The sequence below is a fragment of the Sphaeramia orbicularis genome, chromosome 7 (genome assembly GCF_902148855.1).
Source record: "Sphaeramia orbicularis chromosome 7, fSphaOr1.1, whole genome shotgun sequence".
In the NCBI taxonomy this organism is placed as follows: Eukaryota; Metazoa; Chordata; class Actinopteri; order Kurtiformes; family Apogonidae; genus Sphaeramia; species Sphaeramia orbicularis.
Genome location: NC_043963.1, coordinates 49,734,343 through 49,762,302, shown reverse-complemented (window position 1 = coordinate 49,762,302; position 27,960 = coordinate 49,734,343). Strand labels below are relative to the sequence as shown.

At 38.5% G+C, this 27,960-nt stretch overlaps 1 protein-coding gene across 2 annotated transcripts in view; it reads right to left on the bottom strand.

Moving 5' to 3' along the window:
- Window positions 1-27,960, bottom strand: part of tafa5l (TAFA chemokine like family member 5, like) — a 111,188-nt gene that overhangs the window by 43,218 nt on the left and 40,010 nt on the right. For both annotated transcript variants that reach the window (XM_030140027.1, XM_030140026.1), the window contains exon 3: window positions 6,611-6,738. In XM_030140027.1, coding sequence (XP_029995887.1) covers window positions 6,611-6,738 — 128 coding nt within the window. The remainder of the gene's footprint in view (window positions 1-6,610; window positions 6,739-27,960) is intronic.

The following is a 27,960-nucleotide window of genomic DNA, read 5'->3' as shown; positions in this document are numbered from 1 at the left end:
CTAACCAGCTGGGTGGGGGCAGTGCATTATGGGTAATGGGTACTATGTTGTAAATGTGTTATTTTTATGCTCAAAAATTCAGCAGGGTTATTGTGTTAGTACTAGTTTTGACTTAATATGTGTATGGCAATGCTTATTGGACTTTTTGTTTATTTTTTCTGTATTTTTGTAATTTGTAAAGTTGCACCCTGAGTGAGAGCCATTGGCAGAGCAATGGCTATCCTGCTGTGATTATTCCAGTTTTGTTCTTCCTGCCTATCAAAATTAAAAGCACAACTTGTGCTCTTACTTAACACTGAGCTAACTTCCTGTCCAGCTTCCACCTACACTACAATATGTTTAAGCTAATTCATTTATGCTAGCAGTCGGAAATGGGTTGCTAATTCTTTATACAGGCTCATGCTAAGTTTATGTAAATTCATTGGTTGTGTTTAGGTATAATATGCCAGCCTTTGAACTAACCTTTACTTATTTACAATGTGATTGTTGAATTAGCAGTCAATTTAAGTTTATAATAATTACATCTATGCATTCTCCATGAATATGCATATCATTAATAGACATAACTAATTGATTTAATTTGTCTTTATTTTATAGTTTCACTCAGTCAATCTGCATGATGTCAAGTATGTACATTAAAGCTGCAAACTTCAAAGAGAACATATCTTGCATTGTCAATTCAGAGGCGCCGGACGGTTTACCAGAATTTCCCAATAGTCTTTCTCCATGGCCTCCCCAAACTCCACCCAGACCCGAGTTTTTGCCCCCACAACTGCTCGGGCTGCAGCACGCTTGGCCCGCCAGTACCCATCAGCTGCCTCAGGAGTCTCACGAGCCAACAAGGCTCGATAAGACTCCTTCTTCAGCTTGATGGCATCCCTTACTTCTGGGGTCCACCACCGGGTTTGGGGATTGCCGCCACAACAGGCACCAGAGACCTTGCGACCACAGCTCCGAGCAGCCCCTTCGACAATGGAGGTGGAGAACATGGTCCACTCGGACTCAATGTCCCCAGCCTCCCACGGGATCTGGGAGAAGCTCTCCCGGAGGTGGGAGTTGAAGACCGCGCTGACATTGGGCTCTGCCAGATGTTCCTAGCAGACCCTCACAACACGTTTGGGCCTGCTGAGTCTGTCCGGCTTCCTCCTTTTCCAGCGGATCCAACTCACCACCAGGTGGTGATCAGTTGACAGCTCTGCCCCTCTCTTCACCCGAGTGTCCAAAACACGAGGCCGGAGGTCTGATGACACGACAACGAAGTCGATCATCGACCTCCGGCCTGTGGTGTCCTGTGTAAGTGTAATAAAAATTGTCATATTGAGGCTAGATTATGATTTATTTAAGAGAAAGCATGTCAAAGAAGTGTAAAGGGTGCGTTTCAAGTTTATTATACAGATATTTAAGTTTATCTATTTATTTATTTTATTTTATTTTATTTTACTTTTTTGACTGTAATTTGGCACCACCTCCAGCAGATCGTGTCCTAGGTAGCTGCCTGTATAGCCTATACCCAGAGCCAGGCTGGAGTCTAATATAGCATTATTAACATTTGTGTTAACATTAGGGTCATTTTCACAGGCTTGAGCAAAATACTGGTCAAAGTAACTCTTGTTTAGTTCCATTTCTCTCATCCATTCCTCCGCTCTATCGTGTCACCACTGTCAAGCCACAGTGAAGCTGGACAGTAAGTTGAGACTCCAGAGTTTATTTTTCCAAATGATGGTTCACAGAGGCATTTTCATTCATCCCTCTTTCTTTCTTAACCATACTGTGCACTGTCACTTCTGATTTGGGTTCGCATTGAGTGCAGTCTGAGTATGGGAGTATGCACAAATATCCATGGAGTGTATACGGTGGACTCTGGCCAACTCTTTGGGGGCCTGCCTCTAGTGGCCTGACTTATCGATGCATGGCAATGTTTTTGGACAAACGGACGGATGGGCAGACAGACGGACAACCAACTGATGACAATACCCTGTGGCCAGTGTGGCCGAGGGTAAAAACTAAAGTTGTCTATAACTACTGTCATTTTGTCAAAGTAAATGCTGCAGAAGATTACGGTGTTTCCACGTTCACTATGGAGTCTCTGAACATTCAGATAGGTCATATCAGATAACCATGCACAGATGACAAACTGCATTTTACCGGAAATATTTATATGTATTGACAAGATAAGTGGGTCAACCATTATTACAGATCAGTGGGCAGGTAATCAAAAAATTAATGATAATAATTCTAAATGATATCAACAATAAATACTCTCCAAAAAAGTCTGTAACAGTCCAGTAACTATGAAAAAAGACCTATATCTGTTTCCCAAAAAATTGAAAGGTGGTACTTGTAAGTCTCATTGACTTGGCCTGATAACAGCAGAGGAGTTAATTTTTTTTTTAATCAGAAAATAGCAGCTTGAATCAGTCAGCCACACACAGTATATGCATCAGACACATGGACAACAAAAATAAGAGTAAAACGCACCTACAACACATAATTGAAGAATTGTTCATCAACATTATGTGTCCATAAAATGAGGTCAGCCAAGTACCTGAGTACCAGGTTTTTCTTCCCTGATGGCAGAGCTATATTCCAAGCTGACAATGCCAGGATTCATCAAGCTCAAATTATGAAAGAGTGGTTCAGAGAGCATCATTTTCACACATGGCTTGGCCACCACAGAGCTGAGCCACATTCGTTCAAACTCGCCCACCATCAGTACAAGATGTTGGATAAAATTTATTAAACTCTGGATGGAAATAAATGTTGTCACATTAACTGTGACATTGCATAAGCACTATATAGCATAAATGATACCACGGCAAGTGTATCCTGTAAACAAACCTAAAGGTCAGATAAAATATTGCATGCATGACTTTATTCTGCTCTGGCAGTGTATGTGGTGTATATATATATATATATATATATATATATATATATATATATATATATATATATATATATATATATATATATACACACACACACACACACACACACACACACACACACACACACACATATATATATATATATGTGTGTGTGTGTGTGTGTGTGTGTGTGTATATATATATATATATATATATATATATATATATATATATATATATATATATATATGTTGAACACACACAATGACCAAAAACCTTACATTTGACCTTAAGATAAACAGAATATTTCTTTTTCCTTCATTAGCTAACATCTCACCCCCCTACCCCCACCCCCACCGTCACACAAAGAAACCTAATATGATAATGATTATATCAGTGAAAAATTTAAATAATAATAAAAAAAGAATCACTGTCTACATCGTTGTGTGTTAGAGCTAAAAACTTCTGTTCAATCTTTCAAGCCTTGAGTAAAACATGAGAAACAAAAATACTGAAAGTATAAGCACCTGCACAAGTAGCATTGTCCTGTTAATTTGCTGTGGTTGAACTGCTTTTATTTAATTTTTAAGAAGCTGATGCCACTTAAAGACAGTTGAATTTTACACACTCATCATACAGCCACATTATTTTCCATCTCTGGTGTGAACCCATATTATATTATTATTATTATTATTATTAGTCATTTATTTATTTGAACTAAATCATTTCTTTCCTCATTTGAACACTACACTGGTCTTAAATAGAAGCAAGACCCCAGGAAGAGATAGATAGATAGATAGATAGATAGATAGATAGATAGATAGATAGATAGATAGATAGATAGATAGATAGATAGATAGATAGATAGATAGATAGATAGATAGATAGATAGATAGATAGATAGATAGATAGATAGATAGATAGATAGATAGATAGATAGATAGGTAGGTAGGTAGGTAGGTAGGCAGTGGCATGCATATATATATATATATATATATATATATATATATATATTTATTTATTTATTTATTTATTTATTTATTTATCTATTTTTTGAGAGAGAGAGAGAGAGAGAGAGAGAGAGTACTTAAAGCATTAATTTAAAGCACTTTGTTGATGTTGTGTAGTGTGTTTAAGCAAGACGAAAATAAAAAAAAAAAACAGTAGGATACTACAACAAAATGAGTCTTGAGAGGCAGCCATGAGTGTTTAAGATGCATTTAGTTAATGCTAATGTACTATAGATGTTGCATAGCTAATCTAACAGCTCTGTCTAGTGCTAAGTGAAGCTTTTGTGGACACTTTATACTGGCAACGGACCAAATAAAAGAGGAAAGTAGAACTGGCATGAAATTAAAATGCTTTCAAGATTCAGTCCACAGAGACGGACACAGCTGCTGATTTGTCATATGTGAATCACACTGAAAACAACAGAACTAATAGGAAGAAGCAACATAACATTAAACTAACCAAATGGTCTTGTATCAAGCAAAGTAAAGCCACAGCCCCTACCTCACCACTTGTCCCCCCAGCCCCCCTGGCTCACAGACACTTCGAATTAGCGAAGGGGAAGTGAGCCGGCTGTTGCAGACAGAAGACCAAGTAAGCTCCAAGTCCAGATGGAGTGTCCCCCTACTGTCTGCCAGCCTGTGCAGATCAGCTGACTCCCATCTTCCCTCAGCTCTTCAACAGATCTCTGGAGCTGGGTTCCCTCCTGCTTCAAGCACTCCACCATCGTCACGATTCCCAAGAGACCCAACAACACAAGACTAAATGAATAAAGACCTGTCGCACTGATATCTGCAGTTATGAGGACTTTCAAACGTCTGGTGTTGGTCCACCTGAAGCCCCTCACAAGTGACCTGCTGGACCCCCTGCAGTTTGCCTACCTGGCTAACAGTTCAGTAGATGATGCAGCAGACATGGGGTTTACATCCTGCAGCACCTGGATCATCCTGAGACTAATGTACAGATCCTGTTTGTGGATTTCAGCTCAGCGTTCATCACCATCATTCCCCATGCCCTGTGCTCCAAACTGCCACCTGCTATCTGTAAGTGGATCTACAGCTTCCTGATTAGCAGGAGCCAGCAGATAAGGCTGGGGCAGTTCACCTTGGACATTAGGGCCTTTAGCACCGGTGCTTCCCAGGGATGTGTCCTCTCCCCACTGCTCTTCTCCCTGTATAATAATGACTGTACCTCCATGGCCCCCTCTGTGAAGCTCTTGAAGTTTGCAGGTGACACCACCAACATCAGTCTCATCCACGATGGAGACAAGTCTGCATATTAACAGCAAGTGGATCAGCAGGGGCTTTTGGAAAAATCTGGAGCTGAACATGTTCAAGGCCATGGAGATGATAGTAGACTTTAGGAGCCAGCCCCCCCCCCAAATGCTCTTGAGAAGACATAGACTAGCCAAGGACCTGTTGCTGCAGTCCTACTCTGCAGTCACTGAGTCTGGTCTGTGCACCTCCAACACTGTGTGGTTTGGAGCTGCCACTAAACAGGAAAAACCCAACTACAGCGCACTGTGAGGACTGCTGAGGGTGCATCCCTGATCTTCATCCAGGACTTGTACTGCTCAAGGACTTGAAAGAGGGCAGGGAACATCGTAAAAGACTCCACTCACCCTGTACACCCCGACTTTTAGAACTGCTTCCATCTGGTAGGCACCTCAAAGCGTCCAGACCAGGACCAACAGACTAGTCACCAGACTAGCTTCTTCCCCAAAGCAGTCACTTTCATGTTAACATGTAACATGTTTAACAGTTAACACTCCCCGTCGATATCCCAATTGCACAAAAAATTGCACTATAACTGTCCAGAATTTGACACTGTGCCCTTGTGTATATGGAGTTTCCTTTTTCTTATTTTACTTTTCTTACATGTTTCTTTTATCTTGTATTTATAATTTACTGGAGATACTACATCTACCGGCAAATAATTCCTTGTACGTGTTCATGAATTTGGCAAATAAAGATGATTCTGACTGATAAATATATGAAATGTTACTAGTTGGGTAAGTAAATTTTGCTTGGCTTTTTTCTCCCAGATTTTAATGTACCTAATGGTGAAAAACGCAAAAATTGAAGGAGGCTTTGCTTATTACAAAAACTGTTATTCGAGATGGACTTTATAGTCTTAATGTGAGAAGTAGTACCAGCTGTCTCCCTCTTAAAATGAGAAAAATATCCTAGTTTTTTTGTGGAGATATTATGTAAATAATAGCTTTAGCACTGGTTAAATACGACGGAGTATTGGCTGGAATATCTGAATTTGAAAATGAAATTACTCATTCTAAGTTTGCTATACAACCAAAAGAGAATTTCCAGAAAGTAAAAAATAGTCTTGATTCTGGGTAAATCAGTCTGGATTTTTTCAAGCATGTTCTTCAATAGCAAATTACAGTAAACTTAAGAAAATGTACTTGTATTTATCAGTTGGCCAATGATGACATTCTATACTCTGATGTTTCTGCTATGGGCTAAGTTCTAACTATATATTATTTTTTTTAAATAAATTAAATTATTGTAAACATACATCACACAATATAAAACTGCAAATTTCTTCTATGTCGTGTCAGACATTGTGTCTGACCTTCTGTTTGACTTAAGTGTGCTGCTCCTCGCTCTGGGCTGTGGCTTTGCACAACACTATCAGCCTGTAGTGTTTACCCATGCTGAAAATGTATGCATGATGCTGGCAGGTGCATATGGTGTGTATTAATGTCATGTCTTATAAATTACTGTAACAGTCTTGATACGACCGCTGCCCCTGGTGCAGGTCCAGCCGGATCGGTTGAACAGGAGGCTGCAGACCTCCCCCTCCAGGCAGGGAGCCATCTCACACCACTGACGGCTCCTCACGATCCGCGCTGTGAAGGTGAAAGACAAGAGGGCAAACAGGGAAATTAGACAGGTTTGTAGAGCCATAGAGAGATCGCCAAATGTCAACCATTTCTGGAACAAAACTCCATACAGTGCTGACCAAACATTATTGCTTCTTTATATGTTGGTGTGTCCACAAGCCTGCAATATTTAAATTAGGATCTTGGTCAACCATATCTAAATTGCCTGTGGTCATAACCTTTACAGACCAGCTAGCAGCTCATAAATTACTCTCCACTGCAATGGAATAGTAAGATTCCCATTTGTTTCTGACATTTTCTTTAATTAAAATTCTTCTTTCTGATTAATAGTCCTGAAAAGTCTTTGGTGAAAAGCAATTAGTAAAATTTAATAATACATTGTTTTTGAAGTGAGTTTTATGATTACTTTAACACCTCTTAATTTGCACCTTCAACAAATTTGCACTAAAGTGACTGGCACTTGAAATCAATACACTATAAAGTTGTTCTATGACAGCTTGCATGTTTTGATGTTAGCTGCCTTTTCAGCTTCAAGGACAGACAACTCTGTATTGAATACGACAAGGACCTCTGAAAGGTGAAAGGAGCTCAATTGAAGAAGTAGGAGGAACAGGTATTTTCTGGACCATGACAAAGGAGGAAAAAGGGGACAGACAATGTAACAACCAAATTTGTATTGGGGTGGACATAGCTGGAGAAGGTTAGTGACTTGCCTCATCTGACTAATGTGCCCCTACATCATTACAGACTGGAACTACATCCGTAAATGGATGTCCATCTGTCCTGGAACATCTATAGCCTGTCTGTTCATGGGAATGGATCTCTCCTTCACTGTGGTTCTCCCCAAGGTTTCTCTTTTCCCACTGGGTTTTTGGGGTTTTTCCTTGCCGAGAAGGAGGGTCTAAGGATGGGGGATGCCCAGGACATTAATCCATTTCCTTCATCTACTATTTATTTGACTGTTGTTTGTTTTCATATCCAACTAATTCTGTAAAGCCCTGTGAGGCAACCTTGTTGTGAAATAGGACTCTACAAATAAAACTGAATTAAAGTGAATTGAATTGAGGTGGGTAGCTAGCTCAGAGCTCTAGGTAGCACTTACTTAGCTTGGTTGTTCAAGTGGTAAAGAAACGGGTGCCATATCAATACACTTTATCCTACTGAACATAACATTGACTATACTATGAAAATATTTTAATGAATAATATAATGATTGTGTGAAGGCTTAAAAGTTTAAAGGAGCAAGTGATGGGTCCAATGTAAAATTGTAAACATATAAACATTGGCCATTTCTCAATACACGTTCTCGTCTGTTGTCTTGCGTTCTCGTGTTCTTGTGAAATGTCATCAGTCGTGGACCAAGTACTGTTCCAGTTGCAAGTTTGCATAAATCAAGAACACATGGAATACCCAGATGTTGTTCTTGTCAGCTAGCTTAAACCAAGGATGCACTGGCTGGTGACTCATGTAGACTTGGCTGGGAATTAATTCCCAAGTTGCAGTTCATGTTGGGTGGTCGTGAGCCTGCCGGCTTGGCCAGGAGCCAGGTGGCTGAACCAATAAAATGTATTACAGTTTTGAAAAATAAACAAAATGTATGAATGACATGTAAATACTAGTACAAATGTATTGAAATCAAATTGAGTGACATTGTGGTGATTTGAGGGAAATACGTTAGGGAGCCGAAGACAGAAATACAGCAGAGACCGGGAGGAAAATTCACAAGTATGCAGCCATTTCAATTACAGACAGACTTGAGTTCTTAGGAAGTAAGTTCTCTGAAACCGTTCTTACCAAGACCATACTCGCTGAATTTGCAAGACCATACTCTGCGTTCTTGGTATTGAGAAACAGCCTTATCCTCATCTCTTTTGAGCAACGCTCCATGTTGTTTGTGTTGAGTCTGGCATCACATGTGCCACAAGCTTCCATGTGAAACACAACAGTGGGACCAACGTTTAGGAGCAGCGAAATTAAGTGAACAAGGCTTTGATTCAGGAAATTGTAATAGAATAATTTTTTAAATCAATTCGAATCAGTTAATCATTTCAGCTATAATGGTATCAATTTCTTCTTTAAAAATCCAGTATGTATAATTTGCGCATGTTCAGTGTTTCTGCTGGTAAGATTTTGCTGTGCCACACCACCACCCCACCCTACATTTGATATAAAAATTCAATAATGGGCCTACACATTAGGCTATGCATATTAAAGTCTTGAATATAAATTGTAAGGTTTTACAACATAGAACAGTGGTTGCAGTGATAGCGATTGGTTCTGCTGCCTGTCACTACCAGATCAACTGCCCATTAGCACATGTGTGACGGTAACTCTACTTGGACAAACTGCCTGAAACGTGTTGCCAGAGACATTCAGTGTTATTGAATATATCATGACTCAGTTGATACTATTTTTGTTATTTAATGTTATTATTAAAGTATTAAATGCTGTTGCAATGTAGTTATTTTCTGTCCTTGAAAATGCATAACAGATACCGACCAAACCCCCCACATCACATGATGTCCAGTTCACACAGTCTGGCTGATGCCTTTGAAAAGCTCAGAAATAAAAGAAAATGGTGCTTTTCTGCTGCAAAAAATTTACATCCTGGGTTAAAGCATATGATTTGAACAACTATTGGGGGAAAAAAATATTGACAAGCAAAATAATTGCATTAAAAACACTCCTGGAATTACCCTGTGGTAATTAAAGGTACATTTTGAATTTCCTTCTTTAAACCACTTGATGCATTTGTTTTGACTTGTGATTTGTCATTTCTTATGTCAAGGAGTGTGTTATTTTTCTATACAGTTGATAATCATCTCAATTCAGCTGCCAATGCAAGTGTTCAATGCCTTTTGTCTTTGTTAGGTGCATAGTATGTGTATAAGTATTGTGATGACTGTGCTAGATTAGTGCCATAAAATGAAAAGAAAATGATGAATCAATATTCAGGATTATTAGTATCATAATAAGTTGTCAACTAACATGTTATTATCTTCATGGCCTTGTATAGAATTATAGTTTAATTTGATAGAGAGGGAAGTAATGATTGCAAACAGATACTGTCTACTGTAACCTCTCCAACAATACTGGAAAATATAAGATGGGGTCAGAAAAAGAAATGTAATAACAAAAGTGTTCAGAAAGTTCTTGTGGTGCTGTACAGACATGAGGCTGTCATTCACCTTCTGCAGTTTCCCTGTATGACACTGAATTAGCATTCGGCCAGAGTCGCAGCTGATAAGCACTGATTGTTCTTTACACAGCACACTAAAGCAACACTGAAAGGTTATGGGCTCTCTGCAGACTTGGCCAAGGCCGCTGCTCCTGCCTACCCACGATCCCCTCCGGGGCAGCACATTATGGAACAAGGTAACACGGTCGGCAAATTGAAAGAGAGGAACTACAATTCGTTGAATGTCCACGGGACAGCTGAAGGTGTAACAGAGAGAGAGGGGTGGGGGAGTAAAGAGGTGTGGAGAGGGAGGCCGTCTGACATTTCGCTGTGAGGTATTCCTGGTCCAGGCCTTGTTAACAGTCTGAAATTGGTCTTTGGAGTGTCACACTCTGACTGCTGCTCGGCAATAAAAATCTGTCATCTTGTGGTATTTATCAAGCTGAAGAGCACACCCATGTATGTAACTAGACGCACACATGCGCACACACACACACACACACACACACACACACAATTACAGCTGGGGAGATATAAAGTCATTCTCCCTCAGCAAATAATATAGATATTGTTGACACATGGGAAGAACAGCAGTGCTTTTTTAATCTACCCTCATGCTGCAGTCAGGGAGCAGGGAATCAGCCGTGGAACAAAACAATCCAGGAACCTGTCATCTCATTGAACCAAACAAGCTTAAGAAAATATTAAAGCCTCACAACGAGATTTGAAGACAAAGCGGTCATTCTGGCTTCATCCAAGGCCAGGATCCTTCACTGAGCAGGAAAAAATCCTAAGTGACCTTGCTCCTGACACAACAACATGCCGTGGTGAATTTTCATTTTCATAGCCATCCGTCAGGCGCAACAAAGCGTAGATTTATCAGTCAGTTGCAGATGTAGTTTTGAGTACATTACAGGGCCAGCAAAACTCAATTTCCAGGGCACAGAGTAAAAGCTGAGCTGGCAAAACGCTGGGAATGCTGACTAACTGTGGAGTGTATAAGTGTAGCCAGCCCAGAGTCATGGAGGTTGGTGAAAATAAATGCATTTTTTAGCTGCTACCATAGTATCCAGGCACTCGATGGCTTGCCCTTGTTACTTTTTCAATGCCATCCACAGCAGTGTGACTTGATCTATGATGACTTGATGAATTTCCTGGTGCCGTAAGCCGTGAAAGCGGTCGCTCAGCATCGGTCGGGATGAGAGCGCAGCTGTGATAACTTCATCAACAACGGCATCATGAATAACACAGGCAGCATCGAAGATGCCGTCACTGCAGTCTGGATACCACCATTCATCAAAACTATCTGTCCAATATGCTGGCACTCACAACAGCAGAGGCATTAAAAGCTTAGATGGAGCAGCCACCCACACAGAACAACAGGACCCAGAGCAGACTTTAAGCATCTGGGAAGAAAATCTTCATATAGGATATTTTAAATGATGCTATTGTAATAAACATTTGTTGTTTTTGAAGTACTGTAGCTTTCTTGGAAATATGGTAAGACCTAATTGAAAATTGAATCTTGTTATGGACAATTCACAAATTTAATCAATTTATTTTCTCTCTGTGTACATTTCATGAAAAGAAGTGATTCAAAATATATATTTTTCTTATCTAAATTACATTCTCTATTATGTGCCATATCAACAAATGGCAACAATAACAAAAAAGCAGCATTCAAAAGGATATCAATATGTGTTTTTGTGATTACTGGAGAAACATATTTACAAGAAGCCCAGGTAACAAAGAGGCTTTTCATTTTTTGTTGAGCAAAAATATTTCATGAGGAAGCACTAATCTTGATTCAGGTAGTTTCCCTCAAGAATAATCAGCTCTAATATAAGCCCACTGCAAAAAAGCTTGTCTTTTTCTGTCTTTGTTTAAAAAAGAGTCATTTGTATGAATATGTTACAGTGAAAAAGAGATATACTGAAGGAGAAAATGAAATGGTTTAAAACAGAAAACACTGCCATAATGAAAAAAAAAGATGTGGAAGTAACTAAAATACCCCAATATGTTCAGTTTGTTATGAGTGTGTAGCGGGTCAGATTAGATAGTGTGTCGCTATATAATAAATATGAACTACAGCCAGCCAGTACTGAGTGTTATTTTAGTAGTAACAAACTAAAGCAGTAGTTTCCATAATTTCCCATCAGAGGAAAAATATTGTTTTCTTGGATTTTAAGAATGAGACCATTTCTCAGTTAAAGAATATTAGGTCTGTCTTAAATAAAGAGATTTTTGTTGTTGTTTTGCACAAGGCGTAACTTTCTCAAGATGTGTAATTGTTTCCCTTTAGGTCCATTATGGCTGTATACAGTTTTATTCTAGTTTTAAGAAAAGTAAGCAAATTTTTGGCCGACCAAAAGCATCTACTGATCTAAAATGTTTATTAACTGTTGATCCACTAATCTTATCAATACATTTAAATAATTCAGATAAAATGCAGTTTGTCATCTTTTCATGGTCATCAGATATGATCCATTTGGCCGTTAAGAGGTTCTGTAGTGAACGTGGAAACATCGTCATCTTCAACAACATTGATTCACCAGTAAAACCAATGGAGTTTGACAAATGAAAGTGGTTGGTGATACATTTTGTCCGAAAAAGTCACTTTTTCTTCACTTTTCCAGCTATTGATATGATAACCTTTAAATTCACTCTGAGCTTTCCTGAACATCTACATGATCAGTCAATTAAATATAGGAAACTACCTGAATTTCATTGAAAAATGCAAAATGATAATATTATAATGGTGATTCACTTGGGGAAAAACAATGATTTGGAAGTTGTGATAAAAACATCTATATTTAAGAATATCTGGCTTCTTTAATTTTTAGCTTACCGGCCAACAGGCCGTGAGTTATTGTCGTCATGCGGCGTCGGGTGGCATCTGTCGTCGTCATCTGTCGTCATCTGTCGTCTGTCATCCGTTACAAAAACTTCAATAACTTTCTTCTCCAAAACTACAATTCCGATTGACTTCAAAGTTGGTATACAACTTCTTTATTATGATGTCAACAAAAGTTAGTGAAATTATTTGGATCTGGATCTGATTCTGGATTTGGTGCGACTTTGAAAAATTTCCCCATTATAAGAGATAGGAAGTGGATCGATGCAATAACTCAGTAAATATAAATGATATCAAGTTGAAATTTCTACAGTACAGCCCTGATGGGGAGATGACCAAAACATAATGGCCACATGCTGATCAGGATCTTCTTCTGGATCCGGGACCTTACGGAAAATTTAACATGGGCTCTTAAGGGGAAAAAAATTCAATTGTCTTTTTCTCCCAAACTACAGGTCTGATTGACTTCAAACCTGGTATACAGCTTCTTTATGATGACGTCAACACAAGGTATTGAAATTATTTCGATCCGGATCTGATTCTGGATTTGGTGTGACTTTGAAAAAATTTTCCCATTTTCCAATTTTCCCAGCTAGGAAGTGGATTGATACAATAAATCAGTAAGTGTCAATGATATCAAGTTGGAATTTGAATTTTTTACAGATCTGATTGGAATATGACCAAAACATGGGCTATTTCTGTAATATAATAAATACACATAACTGGGGGATAATAAATGTCATCTGGATACATTTCCCAACGCTTTTAATTTGGCCGGTAAGCTACAGGGCCATTGGTCCTTTTTTTTTTTTTCTGCAGTGTGTCTGCATTTTGTTGTGTTTGACTTGGGCTGTGTTGTGTAATGTTTCCCTACATGTGATGGTGGCGGTGTGCAGCAGCAGTGAAACATCTGGCTGTGGTGGCTGGAGTGCTCTCGGTCAGGCTTACACCTGGGTGGTCCATCCTGTTTGCTGTCTCTGTCAGGAGTTCCACTCAGGGACTGTGGACACGAGGCCAGGCTTGTCAGCTGCCAGTGTCCCTGCTGGTGAATGGCTCTGGACCTCCCGCTAGATCACACGTAAGGCCATCTGCCTGCCCCCCCACCCCCCCGTGCCCTGCCCTGCCCAGCACAACACAGCACCACCAGACGGGACTCAGAACAGGGGCAGGAAGCATAACTACATGCTCACTTCGTCTGATGAAATCCTGTCGCTACACAAGTCAAAAATGACATCAAATTTAAACTGAAGCCACAGGCAACTCATTTAAATTCTGATGAGTTAGACGAGATAGAGGAAAGATACTAAAATTGGGTTCCTCTGGGGAAAAATAAGGCATAAATTAACAATTAATAGTGTGTTCAAATGTCTCCTGTAATTTAATAATGATGCTATACTCATGCTTCTTTGCAAAGTATCCAGGAAGATTAACAAACTAGCTTAGTCTGGCAACAGAAACTGCGACAGCTTTAAACAGCCTTTCTGGATAATGTTAATTAAGCTTCAGTCATGGATCAGTTTGTAAGCAGCCAGATTCTTAGCCCTCTGTCCGCTGTGCAGCACAACCTGTTACCACAGGCCTAATGGCCGGCCGCTTCTAATTACAACAACAAAAAGTCCCACATCTCACACATTTCAACACAGCCTGCAGCTGCGCTACCAAAATGACTCAATTATTGGAATTACCGGGCTTATTTTTAAAAGTGGCATTGCAGTTTTGATTGAAGAAATTCCAACTTCTGTATCAGAGACATTCAGTATTAGGTTCATATTCTTTAAAGCCAGAAGGATTGATGGAGTTTGGCTGAGTGAGTTATTCATACAGCTGTGATGTCTGATGAATGTTTCTGATATTTCATGTTGTTTTTTCTGATGACTCCATGCTGTTGTTTGCATATTTACTGTCCAAGATATTGATTTGTCTGATATTTCAAATTAAATTGTTTCTGCAGCATTTTGAGGTACAAAACATTTCCCCTCTTCCTTGGTGTTAACTGTTTCTAAAAGGGATGGAACATTTTGTCTTTGGCTTAAAAGTCCAGTGTACATTACTTTTGGGGGGATTTAAGAGGCTCTATCAGCAGAATGTATCATTGATAATTAGTGTATAATCATCTGAAAATTACAATTTTTGTGTTCCCGTTACTCTCTCAGCACCTTTTACAGCAGCATTATCAAACAAATCAAATCAAATTTTATTTATATAGCGCCAAATCATAACAAAAGTTATCTCATGACACTTTACATATAGAGTTGGTCAAAACCAGACTTTAAGCCAATTTACAGAAACCCAACAGAATCCTCCAGGAGCAAACACTTGTGACTAGTGACAGTGGCGAGGAAAAACTTCCCTTTAACAGGCAGAAACCTTGAGCAGACCCAGACTCCTGGAGGATGGCCGTCTGCCTTGACCAGTTGGGGTTAAAGAGAGAGAGTAAAGGAGGAGAAAAAGAGAGAGCGATAGAGATAGAGAGAGATTGGGTATTGGCTTCTGAAAATGAGGAAACATTGTATATTGAACCTTTGGGTAATAATAGCACATTGTGAAATTACTTCACCCTCTGTACTCAATACCTTATGTGTGCAAACTTTTATCAGGAAAATGTGCTTAAATAGGAAAAGTGGAAATAGTCATTGAACAGTAAAGCGACCTCTGTCAGTGTTTTACTGTTGTATATAATGTGTATGTTACATTTATTGCAGTAGATATTTAAGGTTAAGCTCATTTCAGCTACTTTATAAACTGCTGGTACGTTAATATAATATATTTAATAATACAACAATGAATCATATTCTCTACAATAATCATATGTTTGTGTGAGAACCACATATGAGACTGTGTAAAAGTCTAAAGCCAACAGTGAATACGGAATTTTTTATTTAAGAACATTTCCAGATGGTTGACCCAGTCCAAATAAGTCACACAAAAATACTAACTCTTATCCTTACAACACATTCAGTTCAGATTTTTTTCTGTTAATACACTGTATTAATAATGTGCACATATTTCCTGCATTTGATCTTAATGAAGAGACTGAGAAATAAATAAATAATTTCATTAAAATCCTGTAAAAAACGAAGCCAAAAATGGCCTAAGATTTTTGCATAGTACTGCATCTCTAAAAAGTCTACTACTTAAAACACAGTTTTCAGCTTTCTGAAAATGTATTTTCCAGGAAAGCTGAGAGCAGTTTGAAAGGAAAAAGAAACTCTACCCATGAAAGAATACTGAAAGGTGAAAAGACAGGTGTAAAATAAAAGATTCACAGATGCCCATGGAATTACATGAAATTTGTGGGTCTAAACTAATAACTCGCAGTTGATCAGATATATATGTAATATGCTGATATGTAGAGGAATTAGGTTGTTTTCTTCATGAAAATGCACAGCTACTTCTCTACATCTACTTCACTAACTATCCATTTGTGTAGAAGTCAGTGAAAAACAAACTTACTGAACCATTATTCCTTTACTATATCATATTTTTAACCTTGAAAATCAACCCATTTGAAGATATGTGGTTTTCTTTGGATTAGGAATGGGATAAGTAATTGAAAGGAAAAAGGTATTATAAGTATTATTTTAAAGGCATTTGTTTTATAATAATAATATTATATTATTATATATGCAGTGGAGTAAAAGAATGTTTGTATAAAATGGAATCTAGTTTGTCACTTTTTACCAGTGAGCATGAAAGTAAAGTCTTTGTTTATGTTTAAAATTATAGAGTTCTTTATTTGAGGCATTTAATGTGGAATGTGTGTTAAGAAGTATAAAGAATAATAGTTGATGAAAACAATTGGTGAATTCAGTTCTAGAGGAGAAACCTCAGCCTGCACAGTGGTGAGTCTGATCTCAATCTGTGGTTCTCTGTTGAACTGATAATGCAGTACGTCATGCTGAGTGAAAATGTACACATGGAGGACGTTTGGAGTTTGCATCACCAGTAAATGAAAACAGGAGTGAAAGTCTAGTTTTTTTATATGCAACCTATTAATGAAGTACTCATCATCTTCTACTTATCCGGGTCCGGGTTGCGGGGGCAGCAGCCTCAGCAGAGAAGCCCAGACTGCTCTTTTCCCAGCCACTTCCACCAGCTCTTTCGGGGGAATCCCGAGGCGTTCCAGAGGTGTTCCCAGGCCAGCCGAGACATATATATTTTATATTTATAAAGTTTATTTGATAGGGACAATGCAAATTACATAGTATAACTTCTACCTGTTACAAACAAGCTGTTTTAACTGATGATTCACATAAAGAGATTATCGCTATTGCTAGTTTCCATCTCCAATCCCTGGTCAGGCATTTAGCAGAGAAAAATATCTCCCCAGTGTGTCCTCGGTTAGCCCAGAGGTCTCCTCCCAGTTGGACACGCCTGAAACACCTCCCCAGGGAGGCGTCCAGGAGGCATCCTCACTAAATGCTCAAACCACCTCAACTGGCTCCGCTTGATGCGGAGGAGCAGCGGTTCTATTCTAAGTCCTTCCTCGATGTCCCAGCTCCTCACCCTATCTCTAAGACTGATCCTGGCCACCCTGCAGAGGAAACTAATTTCGGCCGCTTGTACTTACAACCTCATTCTTTCAGTCATTACCCAGAGACTGTGACCATTGGTGAGGGTTGGAATGTAGAACGACCAGTAAATCAAAAGCTTCGCCTTTCGGTTTAGCTCCCACTTTGCCACAATGGACCAGTTTAACATCCACATCACAGCAGATGGTCCCCAGTCCACCTGCCAATCACCCGCTCTATCCTACCCTCATTCATGAACAAAATCCTGAGATACTTAAACTCCTCCACCTAGGGCTGCATGATTAATCGATTGTAAATCAAAATCGGATTTTTTAATAAGGACGATTTTTAAAAAAGGGAAATCGTAAAATCGATTTCATCTCTCTCGTGCCTCCAGGCCGCGCGCTTCCTCCTATCAGTGACAGCGGTCTGTCACAGAAGTCCGTGTAATGACCGGACTTTAAATGTGTTAATGAGCCCGCAGTAGTTATACCAATGTAGGCCGTGGCTTCACGCACGGATCCCGCAACTGAAATATAACTGCATGTGGATCACTCATCTTCCGTTGTCCCGGATCCGTACCGTACTGTCTTCTTCTGAACTGGGTCCAGGGTTGTGGGGTCAGCAGCCTCAGCAGAGGAGCCCAGACAGCCCTCTGCCCACACACATCCACCAGCTCCACAGATAGAATCCCTCCAGTGTGTCCTGGGTCGGTCTGTTCCACGAACGGATCCCCCAGTTTAAATAGAACCCATGGGGATCACTCATGTTACGTGGTCCATGCACGCACGCACGACTGATGCCTATCACTTCTGTGGGCCAGATACCCCAAAAAGAAAAAAAAAACTTTTTTTTTTTTTTTTATTTAATTTAGTCCTCTTGTTTGCTAAATTTTTCATTCTCAAATGTAAGTTCTGTAACACAAAACCAAATATTATTTATTTTTTGAAAGATGTTGAACTTTATTTAAAGCTGTTAAATAAATCTGGAAACAAAAAGGCTCTAAAAACATTCAGTATTTGCTCTGATTTGGACATTGCATTGTAGTGTATTCCCCCTGGCAAACTTATGTTATTTTCTTGTTGTATACATTGTTTGTATACTCTACTTCATTCAATAAAGATTTAATTAAGAAAAAATAAACTTCTGTGGGTTCCATCACAGATTTGAGGTCAGAGCAGTGCCTTGCATTGTGGGCTGCTCACGAAAACGACATGCTGACTTCTGTTGTCTTTTGTAGTTTTACCCAAAAATCGAAATCGAAAATTGAGTTTTTAAAAGAAAAAAATCTGGATTTTTTTTTTTGCCAAAATTGTGCAGCCCTACCTCCACCTGAGGTAGGACGCCCCCCCCCAACCCAGAGTGGGCACTCTACCCTTTCCCAGCTGAGGACCATGGCCTCAGACTTGAAGGTGCTGATCTTCATCCCAGCTGCATCACACTCTGCTGCAAACTTCCCCAGCGAGAGCCGGAGGTTACTGCTCAGTGAAACTAAGAGGACCACATTGTCTGCAAAAAGCAGAGACGAAATCCTCCCATCAATGAACTCAACCCCCTCCATCACCCGGCTGTGCCTAGAAATTCTGTCCATAAAAGTTATGAACAGAACAGGTGACAAAGGGCAGCCCTGGTGGAATCCAACCCTCAGCAGGAATAAGCCTGACTTACTGCTGGCTACGCAGACCAGACTCGCACCCCTTCGCCTAGGACCAATCTGCTATGGGTGACCCTACCAGGGGCAAAAAGCCCCCGACAACATAGCTCCTAGGGTCATTAGGGCCTCTCAAACTCCTCCACCACAGTAAGGTGATGGTTTAAAGATGAGCTATTTATGGAGTAATCATTTTTTATCTATTTTATTTATCCTTTAATTATGCAGAGAGGTCCCACTGAGATACAAAGTTTTGGTCAAAATGGAAGCAAGTAAGTTTCACATAGAATATGATTTCACCTATAAACCACTTTTAAATACAAAACAGCAGCATAGAAAGCAAGTAAAACAGGAATTCAAAGAACCAAAGAAATTATCAAAGAGGTTTATACAACTGGAAAAACCAACAATTAACATATTAAACCAGTGTGGTAACTGAGTATTTCCCTGAATAAAGACCTCTAAGAACAGATATTTTTAAGATCAACACAAACAAATTAAAGTTGGTTCTCAAATACAGGCCAGCACTGGGTAGAGAATACTGTGTTCTGTGTGACCCTCAAAAGAGATGTCCACCTCGTAGCTGTTTACATAGGCACATATGTAGAGGAAATATGGTACATCTGCATCATGAATCCCCAGAAACTCTTTTCCTCATTGCTTTGTGTGCATTTGGTCAATAATCATTTCACAGAATGTGAAAACCTACACATTGAGCTCCCGCTGGAGACTGCAGGCTCTTATCATTGTGGCCATCGAGCTTCAGTGTGATGCGGTGGCATGGCAACAACGGGCTGAGCGAAGGGAAGGGAGAGGGAAAGAGTCAGGAGCAGATTAGAAAGAGAGAGAGCACAGAGACAAGCAAGCAAGAAGCACATAATCCTCCTGTGTACAATGGGCAGACCAAACCTGCGCAACAGTGACACACAGCAGCACAAAAAGAGGGCAAGAGGAGCTTGAAATGTGCACTGGAACACACTAACAAACAGAAAAATACACTGCATTTGTCACACAGCGAGATTTTGTTTCATGAGTTTAGAGTAAACATTTCATACAGCATAAGGTAAAGCCACCATTTGAACCAATCAGCTGCAAAGGTCTTAGGTAACACTCACATACTCGCTGGTTTTTCATTATTATCGAGTTGTGAGTGCTAGCAGGATGCCAATGTCTCCTTAAGCCACCAGCTGCAGACTTCTGTAAAATGTAAAAATGTCCCACTGGTTACATCCAGGGTAAGCCTTAGGTTTTAGATTCTATTCATTACAGGAAATGGAGGAGAGGTTTGAATCCGCAAGCTTTTTGCTGATGATTATGACTGCAGATTTTTTTCATATTCCCTGATCTTACTATAACATTGCCTGGATACGCTGTGAAGTGCAAACATCAGATTCCAGTGTACAGTTTAATTACAGTCAGAGTTATTGTAAAGCTGATGACCACTAGCCTGAGGGAATTTAAGATGATGGAAAATCCAATGCAATGTAAACTGATGGTTGTTAAACTGAGCTGCAAAGCAAGAAACGCTGTTATACTATGTGCAGCAAAATCCACATCACTCAAACCTACAGGGCAAGACAGGATGTTTATTGAAGTTTCAGCTCTGATGTGTAATCCCCTCCTGCCAACATGCCAATCACTGTTACCGGCCATGGAAATGTTAGAACACTGCGTTAAGATGAGTCATTTCTCTGAGTTTCATTAGAAATCCAGTCAGTGGCACCTGAGATATTGCATGTGACGGGTGAACAGCCGAATTGATGGGCTCATCTATTGGCATATTCAGTATGAGTAGAAAATTTTAATCAAATGGGACACCTACTAAAGATGAGTTCCAAATCCGTCTATGAATTAATAATATAAAGTATACACTGCAGGCTAAGTTAATAAAACAGTAAATTATTCTAGGTAATGGTTTCAGTTGCATTTTATTTATTTGTTGACTATGAACAGAGTAAAAGGAAAAAAAAATACATGTTTATAGATTTCCTAAAGCCCAAAGCGGCATCTGTAAATCCTGTTATTATCAAAGTAGATGCAGACTCATTTAAGATGACTGCATCAAACTTTTAAGAGCAAAGGGTATTAATTATTTTTGTAATTGATTAATCTATTGATTATTTTCTTTGATCCAATTCTATTGACTGATTATTTGAATAGGTGGAAAAAATTGTAAAAATATGAAAAAGACATGTCTGAAAATGACAACTTGTCCTTTATTACAAAACCAGCTGAAACAACAACCACAAAAAGTACAAAAGTAAAAGGATATATACAAAAATATCATATAGGAAAAAAAATAGCAACAGTATAAAAGTATATATAAAAAAATCTTTATATATAAACAACAAACAAGTCAAATGACATCTATAAGTAAAATGTGCACTGCAGTCTTCAACACATTTGGATCCAACTAACTAACTTACTGACAACTTAAGATGGAACTAACATACTACTGAAAAAATAAAGACAAATATTTTTAATGTTTGTGTGAAAGCTTAAATGTTTAAAACAGTAAGTGATGGTTCCAATGTAGAAAAGTGAGCACTTAGACATTTTCTGACTTTGTTTTTGTCTCTTCTGAGCTACACTCCATGTTGTTTGTGTTGATCGTGGTGTCATGTGTATCACAATATGCGTCCATGTGAAACACAACAGTGGAAGCAATGTTTAGTGGTAGCGAAATTTAGAAAATAAAGCTTCGATTCAGGAAAATTGTAATGATTTGCGTCGACTAATCATTTACGCTCTAGATTGAAATATGATACATTTCAATAATAAAATTATCTATCTAATAGACTGATTAGACTGTTGCAAAATGATACACAAATAAAAAATTATACAGTGGGTATCAAATAAAGCCATATCACTGTCAGTATAAATCTGTGCCAAGGCTAAATGGGACTTGAAATGGGCAACTACACTGATGGTGTGGTCAAGGCAGATGACCATCCTCCAGGAGTCAGGGACTACTTGAGGTTTCTGCCTGTTAAAAGAAAGTTTTTCCTCGCCACTGTCACCAGTCACAAGTGTTTGCTCCTGGAGGATTCTGTTGGGTTTCTGTAAATTGGCTTAGAGTCTGGTTTTCGACCAACTCGATATGTAAAGTGTCATGAGATAACTTTTGTTATAATTTGGTGCTACATAAATAAAATTTGATTGACTGACTGACTGATTGATTGATTGATTGATTGATTGATAGATAGTCAGGTGGTTTAATGCTATTATTCAAATTTACCATTACCACGTGGATAAAAGCATCATATTGTGCATGAGACTTCTTCAGACTTAACAAAGGATTTTAGCCTAGGAGCTCATGAGAGATTTCAAAACCTTCTCCCAAAACACAGCTTCATGAGATTAGCATCTAAGAACACATATTGCTTTTCAGGAGTCTCAAGAATAACATTAATGACAATATGACAACATTTATTTATTTTAGTCTGTTTTCTGTCTTTTATTTGTAGTCTGTTTTAATCTTGATCAGCGAGCTGCTAGGAGTACCTGTCCATATCTGTGCTGTTTTTAATCTGTCCCCTGTATGTGTCCTGTGGTTTTAATGTTTTTTGTGTGTGAGATGCCCTTGCCAGACTGCAGAACAAATCTACCAATGGGTATTAACAAAGTCACCTTGAACCATATATACATATATATATATATATATATATATATATATATATATATATATATATATATATATATATATATACACACACACACACACACACACACACACACACTTTTTTTTTTATGGTGAGGCCTGTGCGGAAATCTTTCTTTCACCTATATCATTGGTGTTGAATATGTTGGAAGTTAGTATTTTACAGAAACACTTCCAGGGGCTCCTAGGTTAGAAGTATTCTTTCATAGACCCAGAGGAAACATTGTTTAACTGCAATTTCATTAAGCAACCTGACTATGAAGGAAATAACAGACTTCTCTTAATTTAAACATTGGTATAATGTATGTACACAACTCAACAAACCATATATAATAAAAGCCTACTTGCTTTAGGTTGTTCTAACTTGGAAATGTTATAAATTATTGCTTTAAGTTCACTACATCTTGTTCAATATTCCCCATGGCTTTTGTTTAATTGTAAGAAGCTGAGTATCTGATTATTTCTGGACACTTTAGCTGTAGTGGTCCGTTTGCATATGTACTTTTCTGAAAGCTAAAAGTAAAACATTGCATGTTCTCCGGGCACTGATCCAATTGAGCTTTGTTAAAGTGGTACTCAATGCTTTCGCATCCAAAAACAGATTGGACATCATCATCAGCCCTGGTAGCACTACACGCAAACAAAGATGGACTGCACAGAACAGATTGTCAGGTTTTTATGGTCTCTGGCAGTGTTTCACATGTGACTCACAATTTTAGAGAAACACTTTGAGACAGCAGTTGATCACTGCCAAAACAACACTATATAGAGTAATCTATCCTTCCAATAAGTTTACTTTCCAAGAGGAGTTTACTTTCTCTAACCCATTTAATGCGCATGCAAACTGTTGAAGACACACTCCATAGGTTTAACATATCTAAGTGTGACAGCAAGCTGTGGCACCTGTTACAGCATGTGGTACTTCACATGCAGATTAGGTGTAACAATGTGGGAGTGTCAGTTTAACTGAGTGTAATTAATTCCTTATTAACTGTTGTTCAGGGGAGGGAGTGACTAATGATGGACAGGTCAGATGAATCTATTCTCAGATATTTACAACAGAGGGCTCATTGCCTGTGACAGATCTCATCGCTTTACATTCATGATGACACTGACAAGCTCCACATTATCATCTACACCCACTGTAACAAGGGCACTAGTGTCATTTAGTTATGTCCCCACTTGAGAAGGGGAATGTGAATGCTGCTTCTAACGGTAGCCGTCTTCTGCAGGATTTATTGGACATTCACAAAATGTATATCCAAATATTTTAGAAGTCAGGAAAATTAATGGAGCTACAGGTGGAGATGAGTCCCAAATTCCTCTGTAACAGTATAAAGTACACAATTCAGGCTTCATAGTTCTGCCACAAAACAGTATTTTTAACCCTTAAAGACACAGAACTAGTGCAAAAAACTTTTAGATGATTTTTTTTGTCTTTTCTGAGCAATTTATCAACATTTATTATAATTTTATCCTCTGAATTTTGCATTTTTCAGTGAAAATCAGGTAGTTTCCAATATCTAATTCACTGATCATGTGGATGTTCATTAAAGCTCAGTAAATTCACAGGTTATTAGGTCAGATCAGAAAAAAATGAGGAAAGAATGACTTTTTCATCAAAATATAGTATTTCATTAACTAAACCTAAATCAGGCACCTATAACTACTGCCATTTGTCAAACTACAAGTGTTTTCCTGGTGAATCAATGTTGTAGAAGATGACAGTGTTTCCACGTTCACTACAGAGCCTCTGAACATCTAAATGAGTCATATCTGATGACCATGAAAACATGACGAACTGCATTTTATCTGAATTATTTACATGTATTGATAGGATTAGTGGATCAACAGGTATGAAACATTTTAGATTAGTAGATGCTTTTGGTCAGCAGTGGATGTTTGGGTCTTTAAGGGTTAAACATATATGTCAAAATAAAGATCAAAGTACATGATAAAGTACTATGTAGCTTGTCACAAATTATGTGTGAGAAAAGCTGATTTCTTTTGCATTGCACTGAAGAGACTACAGGTTAAAAACATAACGCAAATGTACTTGTTCTGAGTTGAAGTTTGAAAATATACTCCACAACCCTGATATAAGACTATTAAGAAATAATGGAAAAGGGAAAATAATATTTACTGAATAACATTTGTACTATTTAACTAAAAAATGTCTAACAAGTCAACCAGACAGTACCAAGCCTTGTTTGTAATGAAGTACACAGCGAAGCGAGAAGATGTGTTACGCTACAAAACACATCATGACTTAGAACAAGAACATTTCAATCAGCGCAGAGTTAAAGTGAAATGAAGAGAAAATGACCAAGTTTGCAGGTGCAATATTGAACCATCATGAAGAAAAGGAATAAATATTTAGCACTTAGACACAGTGGAACTGAGGATGTAATGCCTTCAGAGAAGTAAACTAGGACCAGATGACAGAGCTGAGGTGATGAGCTGGATGAGTGTTCCAGAACAGTCATGAAAAAGAAATGACAGCTGAATGACAGTGGAATGAGGCAACACTTTAAAGGTTTGACAGCTCGTATGTGATTGGCAAGCATGGAACATGTCAGTTTGAGATTTGATGAAGACAGAATTCAGCTGACTGAGCTTACAGAAAGCAGGAAAGTATGATTGTATCTTATAAAGTCTGCATAGTCAGACAGTCTCCCTGACATAACTATATGAAGATTCATTTAGGGTTTCCTTAAAATACTGTACTCAACAGTGCAAACTCTCTAAGTTATTGCAGTCATCTGTCTCAGATTTTTCACTACACCGTCCTGCACTCATTATCTGTTATCTGAGTTATTTCACCAGAATATCTGAACTTCTTTCCAGTTGTCATGACTTCATAGCAAAACCCTTGACACAAATTAATGTATTTTTAAAAGGATTAACCCAACACTTCTAGTGCTTAAGAATCATAAATGGACTTACAAATTCTATGATGTAATGCTTTATATATATCAGGACTTGGCCATTTTGAGACAAATGTGTCTTTTAGAGGTGAGAAAACTGAAATATTGAAATTAGCATCTTAAATAATCCTCTTTAACACATCTGTTTGTATTCAGTCACATGATAAACTGCACCATTTTGTGCTAACAGCTGCAAACAACCTGTTTCATGCTGTCACCTGACGGTCGATGGCAGTCCTCTGCCAAGAACACAAAACTGAAGAAGAATATTAGTCAGCATATTAAACTCATCAATACACATAGACCATCCATCCATCCATCCATCTTACCTTATCACTCATTTCATACCCAGATAAAACGTTAAATGTTTATTTTGTTTATTACTGCTGTTGGTCGAGTCCCTGTATTTTACCCATCCTCACACATGCACACAGCACTTGAAATTAACATTAGCCTCAGCACATTATGAGCAGTGAGCTGCCATTGAAGGCACTTGGGGACTAATATAACTGCAAATCTTCATCACCACCATAACCTATCTGTAACTGCCTTTGACTGCAGGGTACACTGGAGGAAAACTGCATGGTGTCTAAGAACAGGCATGCTAAACACAGAAAGCAATCCAACTGGGAATTGATGCAGTCATAGATGAAGAAACATATAGCATAATTTCAACAGTGTCAAGCTGGCCAAGCAATCAAGGCAGCAAAAATAGTACAAAGTGAATTCCGTCAGGGGCACTTTAAGGTTTTTACCTTTCTCGTTTATTTCAATAACTCGTCAGCAAAACTCTAAAACCAAACTCCATACATCCATACACCAACCAAAGACAACTGTGAGGTATTTATACCAATGCTCCCTCAAGTGGTGGAAGTTGTACCAATTGGAACAAGGCAACTACTTATACATACACTAACAATTGGCCCATTGACTCCCCGGGGACTGTTTTGCTCAATGGACTGTTCCACCAGGAACACAACACCAGTAAGCTCACGTCTACCATGCATTTATCATTTTTATCATAATCATTTTCTCTGTTGGTAGGCTGCACGTCAACATTTCAACCACCCACTATATTACCTAATCACTTAATACATGGCTTCTCTCCTCAGCTCAGAGACAGAGTGGAAACCCAGGCCCCCACACCTGGATGCGAATCCCTCATCAGACACATACCGACCCCAATTTTATTATTTTTTAAAAATAATTTATTAAATAGTTTTTCCTTAACTAAAACGTGTGTTTTCCTTCACCCATATATCCATACGAGTCACCAGTTGTCTTTAAACATCTTACATTGTCATCCAAAAATAAATTATGCAGCATTTATGCTAAGCTGACCATGGTAACGCAGCTCATTGTTACACACTTATGTAAAAATGTCTATTTGGAAAGTTTTCTTATTGCACTTTCAATGACATACTCAACAAATAAAACTTTTTTATTGATATTATCTGACATATTTGACTATTTTATCCATTCACTTATAATCTTTGTGAAAATCTTCAATTGAGGATGTAACAAAATATAGAATATTAATGACTGAGTCTGTCTGGTGGAGTGCAGTGTGATATATTTCATATCGTATGTTTTTTTTGTCTGGTCTCTTCGTATCTAAACCATGTGACAGAAGTCACTCCTCGTTTCATCTCAGCTGGAGTAATTCTCCTGTTCAGAAACTGTTCACAACTACTCCGATCTGTGTTACACTCCTTCTCCTCCATATCTGTTGTGTAGTCTTCATGCTAATGAGCTGCCTGCATCCATACTGTGCGAAGAATGCCAAGTAGCTGCCAAATGATGAAAAATATCAATGTTAAGAACATTATTTGTTACACAAAGAAATAACCAACATAGCTTTTGCAACAACAAATGACTATTAAATGGAAGGGGATCTATTGCGTGATGTTGGACAGTTATGTACCTGTATTATAGCACAAGGCTGTTAGTATATCGGTTCGACTCCCTAGAAAGAAAACCAGGTTTTGGCATTTAGATGCATGTGAAATGTTCAGGCTACAACAGTGCTTATAATTGTAGTGAACATTATTATCATAAATTTCTCCACTTTTGTACAATCAGTACATTTGGAGTTGGTAGTAGCTAGATTTTCTCTAAAGGTCACTGTTCTATCAACACACATGTGGGAAAGACAGTGGTCTGCTGCTGCTGCTGCTGCTGCTGAGAATTGTATTTAACTGACCAAGGGAACAGTGAGCCCTCACAGGGTTAATAACAACTTGGTGAAATAAAAAAGCACAAACCAAAGCCCTGCAGATACAAACAAATAAACATGTTTATAAGTAGGCAAATTGGTTTGTGTGGAGTGAGGAGCCATTAATAGGAATTCATGACAAAAACAAATATGTGAATCAGCTAATGGTCGCAGAGGATACCTGAACATATTTCCACATGGCATGGCAAATCTCCACTAATGATAGTCCTT